Consider the following 16,615-nt stretch of genomic DNA (forward strand, 5'->3'; position numbering starts at 1 on the left):
GCATGTAAAGTTTGCAGATTGCGTTTGAATGGCTTCTCTTACCATGGCTCCCACTCCGTAGGCAGCAGCAGCAGGGGCTAAAGCGTGGTAGGGGTCCGTCGTGTAAACACGCCCATAACTAAAGCCACAAACACAATGCGAAAAAAAAATATCAGATTTTTCCAAAAGGCCCTGCTGCCATGTGCACTTGCCTCCATGAGTCCTGTTGTGCTGCTGGACAAACACTTGACAGTTTAATCAGCTGTGAGTTGGGCAGTTGTACAAATCCAAATTCTAATGAAGTTGCGATGCTGCGTCAAATGTAAATGAGCAATACCATGGTTTGCAAATACTTTGCAATCCATATTCAATTGAATACACAACAAGAACAAGACTATTTCATGTAAAAACTGATAAACTTTGTTTTTTTGCAAATAGTCACTGCTTTTGAACTCGGGGAAACTCCTTTTATATCAAATCATGACGCTCAACGAACCTGTTCACCTGCAGTTGAATATTTAATGTTCAAACTGATGGGCAAATATTCTCCCCATTTTAATTTGATACCTGCAACATGTTCCCCAAAAAGCTGGGACAGGCGACAAAAGACCGGGGAAATTGAGGAAACCTAAAAAAATATGTTCCCAAGTTGGAAAAGATTTCCATATCTTTGGTATTCTGTTTTTAATTAAGTTTTAGACAACATCCCAAATTTGCTGGAAATGGGGTTTGTAGAAGAACTTGTAAGAAAATTTCTGTAACTATATAGCCAGGTGTCATTTTACGATTCTTTTAGCATTCGTGACCTTGGCACTCGAACTACGGCAATTTCCCATGACCGTCATGAAAGGGTTGCAGTACTGTGAGCTGTGAGTTTGCTGGTGTACGTCCGCACCTGTCGCTGTATGCGGCAGCTGCTGCGGTTGCTCCGGTTACAGCTGCGGGCTGAGTGTAGCGATAAGCAGCGGCGGCGGCCGCGGCGGCGGCAGCAGGGTAACCTCCCTGAGGAGACACGTACAACACAACTGAATAAAGCGACTCCCCCAGAAGCGGGAACATGGTATATTTTTTATATATATATATATATATATGTTCAGTACTGAGTAGGTCATAAGCCACCATGAGAGTTGTTGTTTTGAAATAAGTGGCAATGGCCATATTGTTTCTCAATTTAGGTTCTGACCATAAAATATATATTGGGGTGGGGGGTGGAAATCGGTGAATTTAGTGGGATTTCCCCTTAGAATGATGCAATCATAAATTGCTGCCACTCTTAAAAATAATTCTTCTCAATTCTCAATGATAATACATGACATTGAACTTCTTTTGTGCAGCTATGCTATATATCAGACTTTTAAGCTATCTTTTTAAATTGGTTTCTTAGAGTATACATGTAAGTATGTAAGCTTAAAGCTGCGTGACTTCAGTCTAGCGCCATGACGTTACAACAACGTGCCAGGGAGTATACAGTAACAGCATATCGTAACTACGAGGAAGACGAGGATGCCCTGTGTGTACAATACCACATTTTGTTGTTCCCACTGAGGAGAACGTATAATGTTGGAGGCGGTTTATATTTGTTCGTGTGTGCTAAAGAAGTTGTTTGAAAGGAGATAATTACCGCAACATCAATGTTCATCATGTTTGCGCATCTATAACTTTTGACATGAAACAGTATGCTAGCATTAAGTTTGGGAACTTTCATGAGATGACGATATGGCTTGGTTGAACTTTTGGTGCTTGAATATGCAATCAATCAATTCATTCAATTCAATTAATTCATTAATAAATTGTTGTTTTCCTTTCGGCTTGTCCCTTTCGGGGTCGCCACAGCGTATCATTTCAGATGAACGCATATATATGTTTGGCACAATTTTTACGCCGGATGCCCTTCCTGACGCAACCCTTCTCAGGGAGTGGAGGCCCCAGTGGGATACGAACCCACAACCCCTGGTTTACCAAACCAGTGCTCTAACCACTGAGCTATGGGGCCTCTAATTCATTTTTTTTTTTTTTTTAATGTTTACATTATCAGTTTTTTATGCATTTTCACCACTCCTAATTTTAAAGTGTTCCGTTTTGAAATAAAGGGATAGAAAATAAAAAAATATTCAAATCATCATCATCAAGCCAATATTGGCGGATGAATTTATTAATAATTCATTAATAAATTCATCCGCCAATATTGTCAATATTGTCAATATTGTATAGTGGTGAAAATGCATAAAAACTGATAATGCAAACATAAAAAAAATGTATGTAACTATCCTACTTTGATGAAACAAAAATTATGCTTTCACGGAGGACGACAGAAATCTGACAATATTTACTGAGGCTAAAATTCTGATGATGTGAATTTTCAGTTACACAAGATCTCTATACGATTGAGTGGTTTGTTTAATCTGGAAATTGATTATTTGTCAATCAATTAACTGTGGCACCTGTAATACAATGTTTAAAGCACACTGTGCCTCTCGGTTGAGAACAGGTGCAAACACTTTTTTTTTTTTTTTAAAGTCCATAGAAATGTTTAAAGAACGTGAGAGGGGTTAAACTTTTTTTTTTTTTTTTTTAAATGCTCTCTTGATTGATTTTCCCCCATTGCCGGAGGGTTTGGAACATATTGACCATGATAAATTGGCGTTCACTGTATTAATATAACAAACATTTCCAATCAGGTTAAAGTAAAATGGAATTAAATCACTTTGGATTATATTTCCATTGCAGGAGACGACAAAAGGGAAGAACACTGGCAGTCACACAAAAGCCTGATTGTCTTGTAAAAAAATCGTAATTACAAAAAAGCATTAAATACAAATAATGAACAGATAGTTCAACAAATAACACAAACTTTTGGGAAAAAAAATCATCACTTTCATGTGGATTCAGTGGACAGGGCAAAGAACACAGAGGGGTAGATTTGGAAAAAGGATCACACACACTCACAGACAAAAGCATTCAGACAATCTTATGCTGACGATGAAAATCATCTAACACTGTCTGCGTCCGTGATCACAACCCCGATTCCAACCTAAATACCATACACGACAAATACCCATGTGACCTGAAAGCAAAGCAAATCAGAAAAGCAACCCCTCTGCAAAACAACACACACAACACTGAGGTGAGGTAGACAGATGCAGGGTGGAGAAGATTATTCATGAGAAAGCAAGGCCTTGTGGGTGAGTGCAAGAAGTAGAGGCTGATAGAGCAAACGCAGCTTGTCTGGATGCGGCACACATGCTTCAAAATCCATCAGGAAGAAACCATGTTCTCCATTTTAACTTGGGGCCATCAGAGCGTCTCACACCGCAGGCGACCACACCTTGCTGTGAACGGAACCCTCAATTTCCATGGAAGGGCACTGCAATTTAAAGTCGGTATTCAAACCAAAACCATCTGGGATCCATTAATGCTTTTTACATTTTGTATTCAGAAAGAAAGAGGAAAAAAGTGAACCTGGTAGTGCGGCTCACTACTGAAATCAGGGGGGGGGGGGGGGAGACCTTAGTATTTTAGTAAAGACCCCACAATCAAAAATGTGCACATTTCAGTGAGTTAGTAAAAAATTAAGCACAATTGGAAGCAGTGGAACATCTACTAAAAGACAATGTGTTCCAGACCAGAAGATGACTGTAAGGTCAGAGTAGGGAGTACAAGAAAGCAATGCACACTGTGGGTTTGGTGTTCAGTTGACCCTACCTGAGGCAATCTGGGACTAAGGACTGAGTCCTGAAACACTAGTCTATAGAGAGAACAGAAACAACCATTGTCAACCTGGAAACACGCACGCACACGCACACACGCACACACACACACACACACACACACACACACACACACACACACACACACACACACACACACACACACACACACTTTGTTCAAACAGTGCTTCATCCACTCACAGAGCAACTTGTAGTGGTATTCAGACAATTCTTTTATGGTATTATTTAATTAGTTTAGCCAAGTTTGACATGACCCAGGCTCAAATTCGCTAACAAATATATAAGTATGGATTGGGAGTGCGCTGTGCTTAGCACTAGTTCACCACGACCTCATCTATCGGGTAAGCAGGCAGCTCTGTGTTGCGAATGACAGGACGAACATGCTGAATCACACCCAGAGGGAAAGGACAGGAGGAAGCTGTGAGAGGAGGGGAACGGAGCCTGTGCTGGTGGGCGGAGAATTTACTTACGTATAAGTCTGCGGCGCCGTAAAACCCATCCTGATACACCACGCTAAGAGAGAGAGAGGAAGAACACGGAGAGATAGAGGGGAAGCGTGTGGAGACGGATGGGGGGGGGGGGTTGAGTGGGGCAAGGAGTGCAAAAACAGAATGGTGCACAGTCCCAAAATCCATTGTGAGAGAGAGAGAGCGAGACAGAGAGAGAGTGAGAGAGAGAGAGAGAAAGAGAGAGAGAGAATTATTTCACACCCATGCAGCATGCAGAGGAAATAAAACACCATTTGAAAAAAATCATAACAAAATACAGTTTGTCGAGAACATGAACAAGCTGTCTAAGTACTCCACGTCAATAGGGTGAAGCACAAAATTAATTTTCCTCATATCAATGTTTGAATGCAGTGAGTCCCAAACAGGGTTCCTCACACACTAGTGTGCTTTGAGAGGTCATCAGGTCATCATGGATAAAATTATTCAATTTTATTTAATCAGTCATATGTTATTCATTTATAAGAATGTGTTTTTTCACTTATTCATGCTAGTGGGATACTGGGATACACTAAATTGTGTATAAATCTATTGCCATCTATACAACAGATTGAGTCGTGGCTTCTTTTGAGTACATCAGTTTGTTTAATGAGACAGTCCCGAATTTCAAACAGAGTAAGTCCGTTTGTGGGTCATTTAAAATGAGATAATTAATCATTCAGTGAAAAGAAGACACTTTTTGGGGCATGTGTTTGGTGGTGTCTCATGAATTTTTTTTCCAATGTAAAATGGACGACTTAGCTCAATAAATATTGAGAAATCACTATTGTAATGCTCATCTACAAGGTACAAGATTTGAGTAGCAACTAAATCATAGCATTGTGGATACAAGTTCTTTATGATAAATTTCCCCTTGCCGAGTGGGCCTACTCATGTTGAAAACTATCGACAGGTCAACAGCTCCAGAATATTATTTGGACTTCAGTGATTTGCGGTGAAACAAGGTTGTAATGGGACACGTGGCTAGCTTGTTCAAGTGCTTACAAACCATATTCATAATTTCCCAAAAATTCAAGACTCAAATACATCATAACTTATGCCACTCATATGTGATGCCTAACAACTAAAAGCTGACTACATATTGATACATTTTATAGTGAACTAGGGTATATTGTTCGACAAAAAACAGAAGTCCCCTTTTGGAGCATTTAATTGAGGAAATCAGAAATGGGAATATTTCCATTTTGTTTACTAAATGTGAACATTATCTTAAGCAACCACAAGAAAACATGAAGTGGCCCTTTGATTGGAATATTTGAGCAGTCGCGGTTCCATTAGGCAACCATCACAGCTCAGCAAAATGCAGTTTCTATAACTCTGGGGACGTCATACTTAAAAGCAAATGCAAGGTGTCTGCTTCTGCATAGTGATTCCATTTGGCTGGTGTGTTTGTGCAAATTTTCTGATGGCTGCATCTGTGTTAATACAAATCCACTGCAGCCTGGATTTGTGCTTGTTCAAATCAACCTGCAGCGCTACCGTCCAATTGACACTCTGATTCTTGAGTGGTGTATGAATAATGTTTGAGCTTCTGCATGAGCACAGCTGTGTTTAACAAACCCCTGCTCAGAGAGATTTTAGAAAAATGAAATCTTCCTCAATAGATTATTATTTATTTTTAAATAAAGCAGGAAGAGCTACTACACCAGTGGCGGATGGTCAGGGACAACGGGCCCTTAAACTAGAAGAAACAGACCTACATTTAGAAACCAAATTGTAATATGTGTTCAATGGAATTGTATTCATTTCTTCTCAAAAGTCTATTATTATTTCATAGAGTTTATTTTAGCGGTACTGCTTCCAGCACTGAATGTGATTATTATTTTCCTTTTCTTGAATCAGATTTCTGCCTGTTAAAGATCAACTGTAGCCGGGGCCTTCAGATTCTGAACTGCTACAGATGACTTCCATGACACAGTTGCATCCTGTTATACTGCATGTTGTATACTATTTATCATTTAAAAAAAAATGTAGTAGTCTTAAGATGTGGATTGGGTCAGGTAAGACCCCATTGAAGGCTCCCGCACAAAATCCACCGTCCGCCACTGTACAAACCATGTGAAGTGCACAACTCTTGCGCGTAAGAGCTGTAATGTTCTTACCCAGGGTATGCGGGGATAGCAGCCTGAGGCACTGCTGCCCGCACCGCACTGTAGACGGGCCGACCCCGACCGCGAAGGTGAGCGCCACGGAACGCAGCTGCTGCGGCAGCTGTCGTGGCTGCTGCGGCTGCTGAAGGGTAGGGGAACCCTGGGACTAGAGAGCGCGGAGGATGACGGAAGAGACCAGAAAGATTTAAAGGTAACGTATAGGAGATGTAGAGTGATTATGTATTGCATCACAAAGGTTAAAATGAAATACATGGAGAGGGGCAGGGTGAAGTCAGGTAGTGGAAGAAAGCAAACAGAGAAAGTAAGAGTTACACTAGAGTCTTCAGGGTTTCAATTTGATTAGCAGCAGCAGGGACAAGTGCTAAGCCAGCAGTGCATTGGAACAAAGTAAACACTAGAAGGTGGGTATGAATGTGAATATGGAATGAGGATGAAAGTTTTCAGTTTCTTTCAGGGAGATAGAAGTTTTACCTGCATAGATCTCTGGTCCATACACAGCCCCGACCATTGGGCTCAATTTCCACCCTGCTGAAAGTTATCGAGGGGCGAGAGTGGGGTGGGAACAGGTGAGGAGTTGCAGTGTGTGACGAGTATCGACACAAAAAGACAAAAGTTTGAGGATTTGTAGGTGATAGACAAACTAGTGGGCTCGGATTATCAGGCTAGCACAGTGTTTCATCGTTAGTGAGTCAGTGTAGTTGTTACCGTAGGGCAGTGTGCTCAGAGCCTCTCCATTAGGGTAGGGGCTGACCATTTTCTTGTTAGTCATCACCCTTGCAGTGGCATTATTCACCTGGCAATGGAAGGGGACACAGTCAAAGCCACAAAGACAGCAAATGGACAGAGGACGCTCAAGTAGAATTAAAATCCGATTATGTCATATGGCTATGCTCTGCTGTGTCGTATTTTTAGGGAACAGCATTGCACTGATATGGCTACAATTATGTGCTGCAACTACGGGCGCTGAGTTAATATGTGCGCAACTGTGTAATTGATGATATCGGAGTGTTAGTCGCAAGGCGTTGTTGAACAATGGGCAGGAATACTCGTGGTGATTTCGAGTCATCATGCAATTAAGAGCGAACTGGCTGGTAAAGATCTGATAAACTGAGATGCGAGCGCTACCAAAGGCTAAACTGCTTGTATCGCTGCAGTGACTACAGAGAGAGTAGGACATTTTTGGCAAGTGCAAAAGCATGGTGGTAGATAATTCATTCTAATAAAAAGGCTCTTCAATCAAAGATCGCTCATTATCAGTCCTCGTCTCAGAGCTTCAAAAGAGCACGTGGCAAGTACATCATTTATCTTCATCTGCCTTTGATGAGATTTAAGAAAAAGAGAATCTAGCCCTCTGCTCAAGATCCTAAATCTGACTATGCCGCAATCCTAGGATTTATGACCTTTGAGCGACATGAGGTGAGAGCGTGTGCCTGACAAAAAAGGAGCTAGACTGAGGAATGAGAGCACTTGTGTGCTCATGATGCTGTGCTCCCATTTAGAGACCATTAATGGTTGGGACCGCTATCCATACCGCCTCCCTAACTGAGTCATGTTCTTTATCTGCTGAGCTTCATTCACATGGAAATGAGGTTCGCCGCCTTCTTCCCTCATTGCAAAGGACAAGGTCACTGGCAAATGATTCAATTAGCTTAGCTTGCCTGGCTGTCTCATGCAAGTGCCGTAGGCGGCTGAGCGATGTAAATGCATTAATGCGTAACATTTTGTATCAAAGCAAAAATTTCAAACATTACAATGTTTCCAAACGTCAGTCTGAGCCCAGTATGTAGCTGTGTTTGTGTTATGTGCAATCAATGGATTAGGGTAACCTGACAGGAAGACATGCAAATCAACAGAGACCAAAATGGAAGGTAAATCTGAAAATGTTAAAAGGTTAATAAAACATTCAGACTTTCTCGTCCCATATACCCTCCCAGTCCAGTCTAACCATCAGACCCAGACAAAATAAAATCACATTTCCATATGAAACCAAATCTGTGGGGTTTACACACCTAAAACGAATACAAACAATACAAGGGAGAGTAAAAGGGGGTGCAAAAACATTTGTTTTACAAAAATCAATAATCATATCACAGAAATTACAGGCAGCCAAATATGGGCGCATCACATGACCAAGAGTGAGTAAGAACCAAAAAAACGAGAAATAAAAATCAGCCAATCAGCAAGCGTCGGATGCAGCATAGAGACCAATCAAAACAATCGCAGCACTCCCACATCAAACACAGACAAAAAAAGGAAAAGGTGAGTTAAGAAGAAAGGATGCAGGTGAGAAGTACAGAGAGAGAGCCAGTCCATATACAAAAACAGACAAAATAAGAAACAAGGGATAATATTTACATGAATTGAATAACACAAAAACATGTTTAAATCCAAAACAATATATGAGTATATGAAGGTGCATCATTCAATTAGATTTGGTGACCATTCTCCTGAAGATTCTCATGTGGTGGGCTGAGAAAGAGAGCACCAAATTATGGATGGGACAGAGCGCGAAAGATGAGATAGAAGAGTGAGGGGGAAAAAAAAGCAAAGAGAGGGGAGTGGAGGGGGGAAAGAGAGAAGTGAGAGAGAGCGAGAGAGAGGAGAAAGAGTGAGAGAGAGAGCGCAATCCTCATTCCCAAAAAGGAGAGAAATAAAATGGACATGAGACACTGTGCCAGGCAAGAGAACTGTGTCACAAACTAAGAAGAGTACACTATGACTACCACTACGACTACGAATACACAGACAATCCACTACAAGAATACCAAACCAAAAGAAGAAAACAAAATGGCAGCATAATAGAGCCTTGAAAAAAAAAAAACAGCAAAGTAAACCCCGCATCAGACGCATATGGTTACAGCACTGCCTGATTAATGAGCTGGAGGAGCATTGCTTCATTTCGAATATGAAACATGGATCAATAGAGAAAATTGGTCGGGTCCTAGTGTTAGTCAACTACGATTTAAGCACAATGAACTAATACCTGTCCATATTTTGGAAAATTAACTTTAAATATACCTCCCCTGCCGCATTCCCAAATGTTAGGACATTTTGTATTTGATTTCATAAAGTGCAATAAATTAAAATAACTTTGGGTGGTTAAAAATGTGTAAGTTTTGTTGAGTTCAGTATTTTTATTTTTTATTTTTATGTCCAGCAGCTTGAAGTTGTTTTAAGAGCATCCCAAGGTTTTGTTGGACTCTAGGAACAAATTCTTGTGCCACAAATAATTTCTTTGTGAATATGAAGGATCCTAATCTATCATAGTGCCAAAGTTAATATTAAATATGCAAAACTTACTAGCATGTACAATGGAGGCAGGACAATAAAATGAAGAAATTAGCAGTCTGCACCTCACTGAAAGAAAATTGTACGCAAAAGTGATTTTTCTTTTATTAATCAATAGCATAAGCACTTCATACACTGATGGATAATAAGCAGAAAGACTGGAAAGCCGTGTCATTGCATAGAGGAGGGTGATTACATTCGATCATTCCCAGTGAGGTGTTAATGGCATGGTGTGAGGGACTGAGGGAGGGGGGGGGGTCATGGGTGCAGAAAGTATTACTGTTACACAATCCCGACTATTGCATAGAGTGTCTGTGTGTGTGTGCTATCTTGTGACTATACAATATAATAAGCAGCTGTCTAGCATGGTATATCAAATTTGTGGGCCTGAATTTAACATTTTCAGTATCAATTGATTAACAGTGGTAATGTCATACTCTGTATGTTGTATATGTTGACTAAAAAGGCCCATTTTTGAGGTGAGGTGGAAAGGGGATCAGTTCAGTGATAAATGTTTGTACACAACTTACCATTGCAGCAGAAACAGCGAGTGGTTATCGTGGAGACTGACAACAACACACAGAAGTCGTCAGGGAAACAGAAAAAATATAATAAATAAAGGAACAAATAATCCAGGCAACAAAAGAAAGCTATACGTTATCCCCTCACCATCCATTTCAAATAAAAACCTGATAGCAGCAGTGTTACAGCTCAGAAGAGAATAAGAAAGACGACGGAGAAGCGAAAGGGAATGGTAACCTTCAATCTGTGCATCATTACAGCAATCAGACCATGAATGGAAAGGATTCGGAGTTCAAAAGAACAATTTGTCAATCTGGAAGTAGTGTCGGACCAACCTTGTTTTAACCCAACCACTGGCCTACAGGGAAAGAACAGCGAAGGGGTAAAAAGATAGCTATTAGTAGAAATACTCACGTCCTTGCATTACATGAAGACGACAAGGTAAAAGTTGTCAGATTTTAAGATAAAATAATTTATCCTGATGTGGTAAAGCCACAAGAGAACAGTGCTGTACTTGGAAAATGGTAAAGTAGTAATTTTTTGTTTTATCAGTCATCCAGAAAAATAATATATATATACTTAACCAATAAGAGACATAAATGACAATAAAAATGTAACACAATAGGACAATTGGTTGCCCAAAAAAAACAACAACAAAAAAATAAAGTTGACTGGCAATGAAAGAGTGAGGAGTTTAGAATCACATGTGACAGATAAAGAAGGAGAAGGGTGGGAAGACCAAAGTGCAAGCTTTCTTTTGCCTCTTCTTTCAAGTTAAATCTGCATATTTTCACACATGAAAAACTGTCATATAAATTCATGCTGTCGATTTAGCCACTTTAAGGGAAATTATGTTGGAATAGAATTTTTATAGCAAAACTGAGCTAGTCAAATCCACAGTATAGGGCCAGGGGTTATCAGAGAACAAGAGGGTTATTATTTTAAAGGCTGATCTGCCACAAGAGGGGTGAAAATGCTTACGATTAATGTCTGCCCAAACGAACAGAGTGTGGCAGCATGGAAAAGTGGGGGGTGAGAAGGTTTCTCCACACATATCCATGCAGTGATCCATAAACTTTCGGTGAGCCTCATTTGGTTGAGCTTACATGCACAACTACACAATATGTGACACACACACACAAGTGATTGTGTTCAAATGCCCGGTTAAAACTCTGCGCTGCGGAGGACCTGACGTTTCCCGTTTGGTGTCCGTCTCACAGACGACAGAACAATACTCAACTTAAAGCTTGAGATGGAAAGGGAGTGTAATAGGATGAGTGGTTGTGCTTCCGTCTGTTGACCATGTCTGTGTTAGGATGTAAGTTAGCATCACTGCCTACAAAATAGGGATGTACCGATACCACTTTTTTTTTTTAAGACAAATACTTACATTTGAGTACTTGTGAATGAAAAGTATAGCTGTGATAATGCTATTAAGTCTTGCAATTGTTATCAAAATATTGTTCAGAAACATGAGACCCTTTCTCAAATATGTTGCATTAAATGGACGGAACAACTTGTCAATCGTGACATTTTAATTTCCAGTCAAACTAGACTTTTCCAAACATTCCTGGCATACATTTCACTTAAACGTAACCTGTAACAAAAGGTATTTCAGTTATGCAGCGTCTGAGTCAAAACAATAGGAAGTACTATGTATAAGGAGTTCAACGATAGATGAATAAAACGTAGACAAAAGACATACTGTGTAAGGGATTTAAACAAGTGATGGTGTTAGCTTTGTGTGTTAACTACAGAATAATGTGAAAATACGACACATAATAATACGCATTTCTTTACTAATTTTGGCACTCCTGTGATGGTAGAGCAGCTGGCTTGGCCGGAGCCGAGCTATGTGGACTTGCACCAACAATGGGGTTCAAAACCTGGTGCTTGTTGGGCGGTTGCGTGTATTAACTCCCAAGAAGGGCATAATTTGTCATTCCCTAAAAGTTTTGTCACGAGTGTATACCTTGAAATTTGTCCGCATTCTGTAGCTAACATGGCTGCCGGGAAGATACAGTTCCATATATGCCAGGCTTTTGATGTGGTATCGGTGTGTGGTATCAACGCATTTTTATTACCATGGGTACTGCACAGATAAACAATATTGGTACCAATGTCAACAAAGGTATTGGAGCCTCCCTACTTTGTAACAAATATATACTAGTGAAAATGCAAAAGACAGAAGTATATGGCACAATAATCGGGAACAACTAACTGATCAAACTGAAATACTGAATACTGAAGATACTAGCATTAGCCAATTACAAGCAAGTGAAAGGCTATGACAAGATAATATTACTGACATATTTGTGACTAGAATAGAGTATTATTCAAGAGTCGGGAATTTTAATCTCTCCACACAGGTATACAGAATAGCATCAATGGTGAAGACATCAGAGCCAACTTGGTAGAGAGTAAAGTTAGTTGTTCATGGACCACTTGTGTGGATACACAGGTCTACAGCAAAGTGACTTCTTCGTAGCGCAGAGTTTTATTCTGGGAAAAAACTACAACACAAGTTAAATAACTCTCAACCTACCAAAATTAGGCTACATACATGCTCAGTTAGAATCACGGTGGCGTGAACCAACAATAAGTGAGCAGTTATGCTGACTGCAGATAACTACTTTTTTTTTTTTTAAATAAGCATTCCAAATAATATAGTTATTCAGTCCAACGCTAATAAAAAGATAATGACTTGACCTGCCCAGGTGCAACATTCCATGCTAACAAAACATCATCATCCCATCATCACAACTAAGACGTATAACAAAGCCTGAGAATGAACATGCAAGGAAAGAATCTCTGCACACCCTGATTGGACCACAGTTAGACTAGGTATCGTATATTCATGGAAAAATACTAGTCATGCATAATTAGACTACATCAACTCATGCCAGTGGAAACGATTAAGCTTCTTTCACACATAAATGTAAGTAAAACCATTGTAAACAGTGGGCCTCTATGTCAGAGTTTGTGAATTACAAAGCTCATTATTGTGAATCTTATTGTGTTGCCAACTTTATTGCTGAAAAGATAGTTCACCAAACTCTGAAATGACCAATTAAAGGAAATGTTTACAAAAGCAAAACCTGCAAGATAGGAGAACTTCCAGACAGCACTGCCGCAAATAGAAGTGCCTTGCCTTTTCTCCAAAGAAGGAAGAATGTGTAAACCAAACCCAAGATGAGCCCTGTGCCAGCCCTTTGTTTCTTCAAGCCCATGCACCATAAAAGAACACGGTACCAACTACTACTTTGTCACTCACTACAGCTCAACATGGCTACTTCACTACTCGTAACACAAGTACAACAGTGCATGCAACAAACTTCTCCCAGAGGCATAATTGATTTCATGCATTAATTGGATTGAGGCACAATCAGCTGAAAGCAATGCAAGGGACAAGACAGGCTGCCACTTCAAGTATTGTAACTCCATCCATATCCATTCAGCTTGCTGATTGACTGAAAGTGGAGCTGGCAGAGGATGTTGTACCAGTGGATGCAGGTCGCTATTTTGCATTTGCAAACGCAACAGAAGACCAGAATACAGGACTGAAAGGGAAAAAGGTCCAGCCTTCATCAGTCATGCAGGTCCTGCAGACACACACGCACACACCACACATACACTCTCTCTCTCTCTCTCTCTCATCTCTCTCACTCACTCACTCACTCAAACTCACTCACTCAGAAACTCACTCACGAACGCAACACACACACACAAACACAACAAACACACACACACACACACACACACACACACACACACACACTCACACTCACTCACTCACTCACTCACTCACTCACTCACACTCACTCACTCACCACACACACACACACACACACACACACACCACACACACAAACACACACACACACACTCACTCACTCACTCACGTCACTCACTCACTCACTCACTCACCACTCACTCACTCACTCACTCACACACACACACACACTCACACACACCAACACACAACACAAACACACAAACAAACAAACAAACACACACAAACAAACACACAAACGGAAGTCAGCGTAGTTAGCTCATGCAGAGCTCTTGTCCTGTAGTGATGTGAGAGTCAAGAGATCCAAAACTGGTAACATACAAAAATCAGAATGCAAAACAACTGAACATTTTTGCAAAAATTTATGGCATGTAGTTATCGAGAACAAATTAAGATGTATATAAAGTAAACATGCGTCAGTGCTGCTGTGTTTCCCAGCATGCTGCTGTTGTACTAGGTGTCACGACCACCACTTAGCCACATTATCAGGAGAGGGGAACAGCATTTATTGTACACCGGGGAAGAAATGAAGAGCATCCGATAGCAATCTGCCATGCGTTATCCTTTCACTGCATTCCTCTCGTGCCCTCCAGTGCCAACCCACAATTACATCATTCCAATTGTTGGTGAAAAGTTGTATCAATGTGGCTTCGAGTTGCACATTAAAAAAGCAGAGGAGACAACAGCTTCAAGGGGAAAAAAAATGCTGCAAAGGGAAAGTACCCCAGCATGCCTTAAATGTGTTCTTGCACCCCCAATCAATCTCACCACAAAATAATGAAACAAAACCCAAAAAAAAAAAAAAAAAAAAAAAAAAAAAAGGTAAAAACCAAAAAGTACACCGGACCAGGCAGTGGGATATGAATGCGCTGTATCAGAGCATTAACAATGCTAGCTAGCTAGCAATCAGTAGTTCTACAAAAGTTGAATGGCCATAGAGACAGGGCAGAACAGTGCGCAGTGGACAGACGGAGAAAATTACCTCAATCTTACGACCTTCCACCAATGTGCCATGGAGCTTTTCGCGGGCTTTCTCTGCATCTGCGCTGGTCTCAAATGTCACAAAGCCGAAACCCTGTGGTACATAGTGCAGGCCATGAAAACAGGCAGAGATTGAGTCAACATGGGGGAATGTGCTATAGACATTTTTAACATTTGGGTGATTTCTGACAATGGTTCATATTTAATTCCATCTTAAAGAACAATGACTTTCAACATTTCAGTAGTACACGTTGAGGGTCCGAAACTGCGACTAAATTGTTTACTTCTAACCCTAACCTTAAACCTAACCCTACACGTGCAAATCATAGCATAGCAGCGTGTGTGCTAGAGCCAGTAATATTGGAGCAGAGTCTGCCCTGTCAGGTAAATCCCTGGGATTCCCAATTTTCATTATCAGCTGTGTGCTTATTTCCTCGATCTAACATGTTGCAATGAGCATAATAACAGCCAATCAAAAATGTTCTGTTTGTGCTCAACTTCCGTTTGTAAATTAGGGGAGTAAAAAAAACTACCCCTCCTCAGCTGGCTTGCTCGGTTGCCAGATCAAAATGGCGACTTTCTCCAAGGAGCCTCCTAAATCGGCAGCAACCCATCCTCGTCCCAGCAACAGAAGTCTTCGATTACATCTCCAAAGCGATGTAAAGCAACGATAATAATAACTAGCCGATGGGTAAGGTATGTTAGTGATTTTAAACACTGACAACACAGTTGTGTCTCTTTTTCGTACTCAACAGGTGTGTCGTACTAGAGTGGCTTCAACTACTGGAGTCAAATTCCTTTTTGTGTTGTTTACAAACTTGGGCAATTAAATTGATTCACATTCAGTTTATTCTTTTGAAGAAGTACCAGGCAGGTGATTATGTGGGCAAAAAAAGTACAGCCTATCACTATGGGCTACCTAGCAGGAGTAGGATTACCAGTCAGCCACTGCTGGGGGTGATGCCAATCCAAAGCAACAACAATAACGGTGTCATAATTATTAAGGTGAGTTTTAAAATGGCAAAACTAGTTAATGTAGAAAATTATTAAAGATTTTGCACATTTGAAAGTAGTAATAATGTTAGCAGGGTATAAAGCATCATAACTAGAGAATAATGTTGATAATTCAAGGTACCGTCATTATCCCTAAATTGGCCCTTTTTTACTTTGTATCTTGTATGATACCTCAAAAAATATAGGACTTTAAACTAGTTATTATTTCTACATTCGCCGCACTATTGAATGAAAAGTGTTTTTATAAATTTCTACATGTACTTTATTTGTTTAGTAAGTATGCTGGTGGGATTACTGTTTTAATTATTAACTGAGGAACGTTGTTGAAAAAAGGCTTTAATAAAATGTACTCTTTAGATTTTCTGTCGAAATGTTTTATAACTAGCTATTTAAAAAAACTTTACAATCTAAAAAGATCGTGATAATAATTCAGATGGAACAATATGAAAAAACATTGGTATCTTTTGCTAAATCGAACAGACCTACAACACAAACATAAAACAGGTTTGACAATACAAACTAATAACCTCAACCCATTCGTGGGCAGCGTCCCATTTTTGGGACATCATGATTTTCACGTATTATATCCTTCAGTATATCAACATATTTAAGTGTTTTAGTCAGATTCTGATTCTGTTTTTTGGGACAATCTACTAAGAAAACCCAGTACCCTCCAGTGGGCAGCGTAGCATT

The 16,615-nt window shown here is 40.2% G+C and overlaps 1 protein-coding gene and 1 non-coding gene across 12 annotated transcripts in view; both read right to left on the bottom strand.

The window, feature by feature from the left end:
• LOC133513966 (RNA binding protein fox-1 homolog 2-like) overlaps positions 1 to 16,615 on the bottom strand; it is a 51,089-nt gene that overhangs the window by 3,359 nt on the left and 31,115 nt on the right. For 5 of the 11 annotated variants that reach the window (XM_061845098.1, XM_061845096.1, XM_061845092.1 and 2 more), the window contains 7 exons: positions 14,910 to 15,002; positions 7,030 to 7,117; positions 6,796 to 6,852; positions 6,316 to 6,469; positions 4,178 to 4,220; positions 875 to 981; positions 43 to 118 (listed from right to left, as the gene is read on the bottom strand). In XM_061845098.1, coding sequence (XP_061701082.1) covers positions 43 to 118; positions 875 to 981; positions 4,178 to 4,220; positions 6,316 to 6,469; positions 6,796 to 6,852; positions 7,030 to 7,117; positions 14,910 to 15,002 — 618 coding nt within the window. Of the gene's footprint in view, positions 1 to 42; positions 119 to 874; positions 982 to 2,229; positions 3,344 to 3,681; positions 3,725 to 4,177; positions 4,221 to 6,315; positions 6,470 to 6,795; positions 6,853 to 7,029; positions 7,118 to 14,909; positions 15,003 to 16,615 lie in introns of those variants that run through there. The other 6 variants (XR_009798678.1, XM_061845093.1, XM_061845095.1 and 3 more) reach the window with 6 other exon arrangements.
• trnat-ggu (transfer RNA threonine (anticodon GGU)) lies at positions 1,900 to 1,972 on the bottom strand. The gene has a single exon. It is a non-coding gene; the product is annotated as a tRNA-Thr (tRNA).

This window comes from Syngnathoides biaculeatus, chromosome 16, assembly GCF_019802595.1.
Source record: "Syngnathoides biaculeatus isolate LvHL_M chromosome 16, ASM1980259v1, whole genome shotgun sequence".
NCBI lineage: Eukaryota > Metazoa > Chordata > Actinopteri > Syngnathiformes > Syngnathidae > Syngnathoides > Syngnathoides biaculeatus.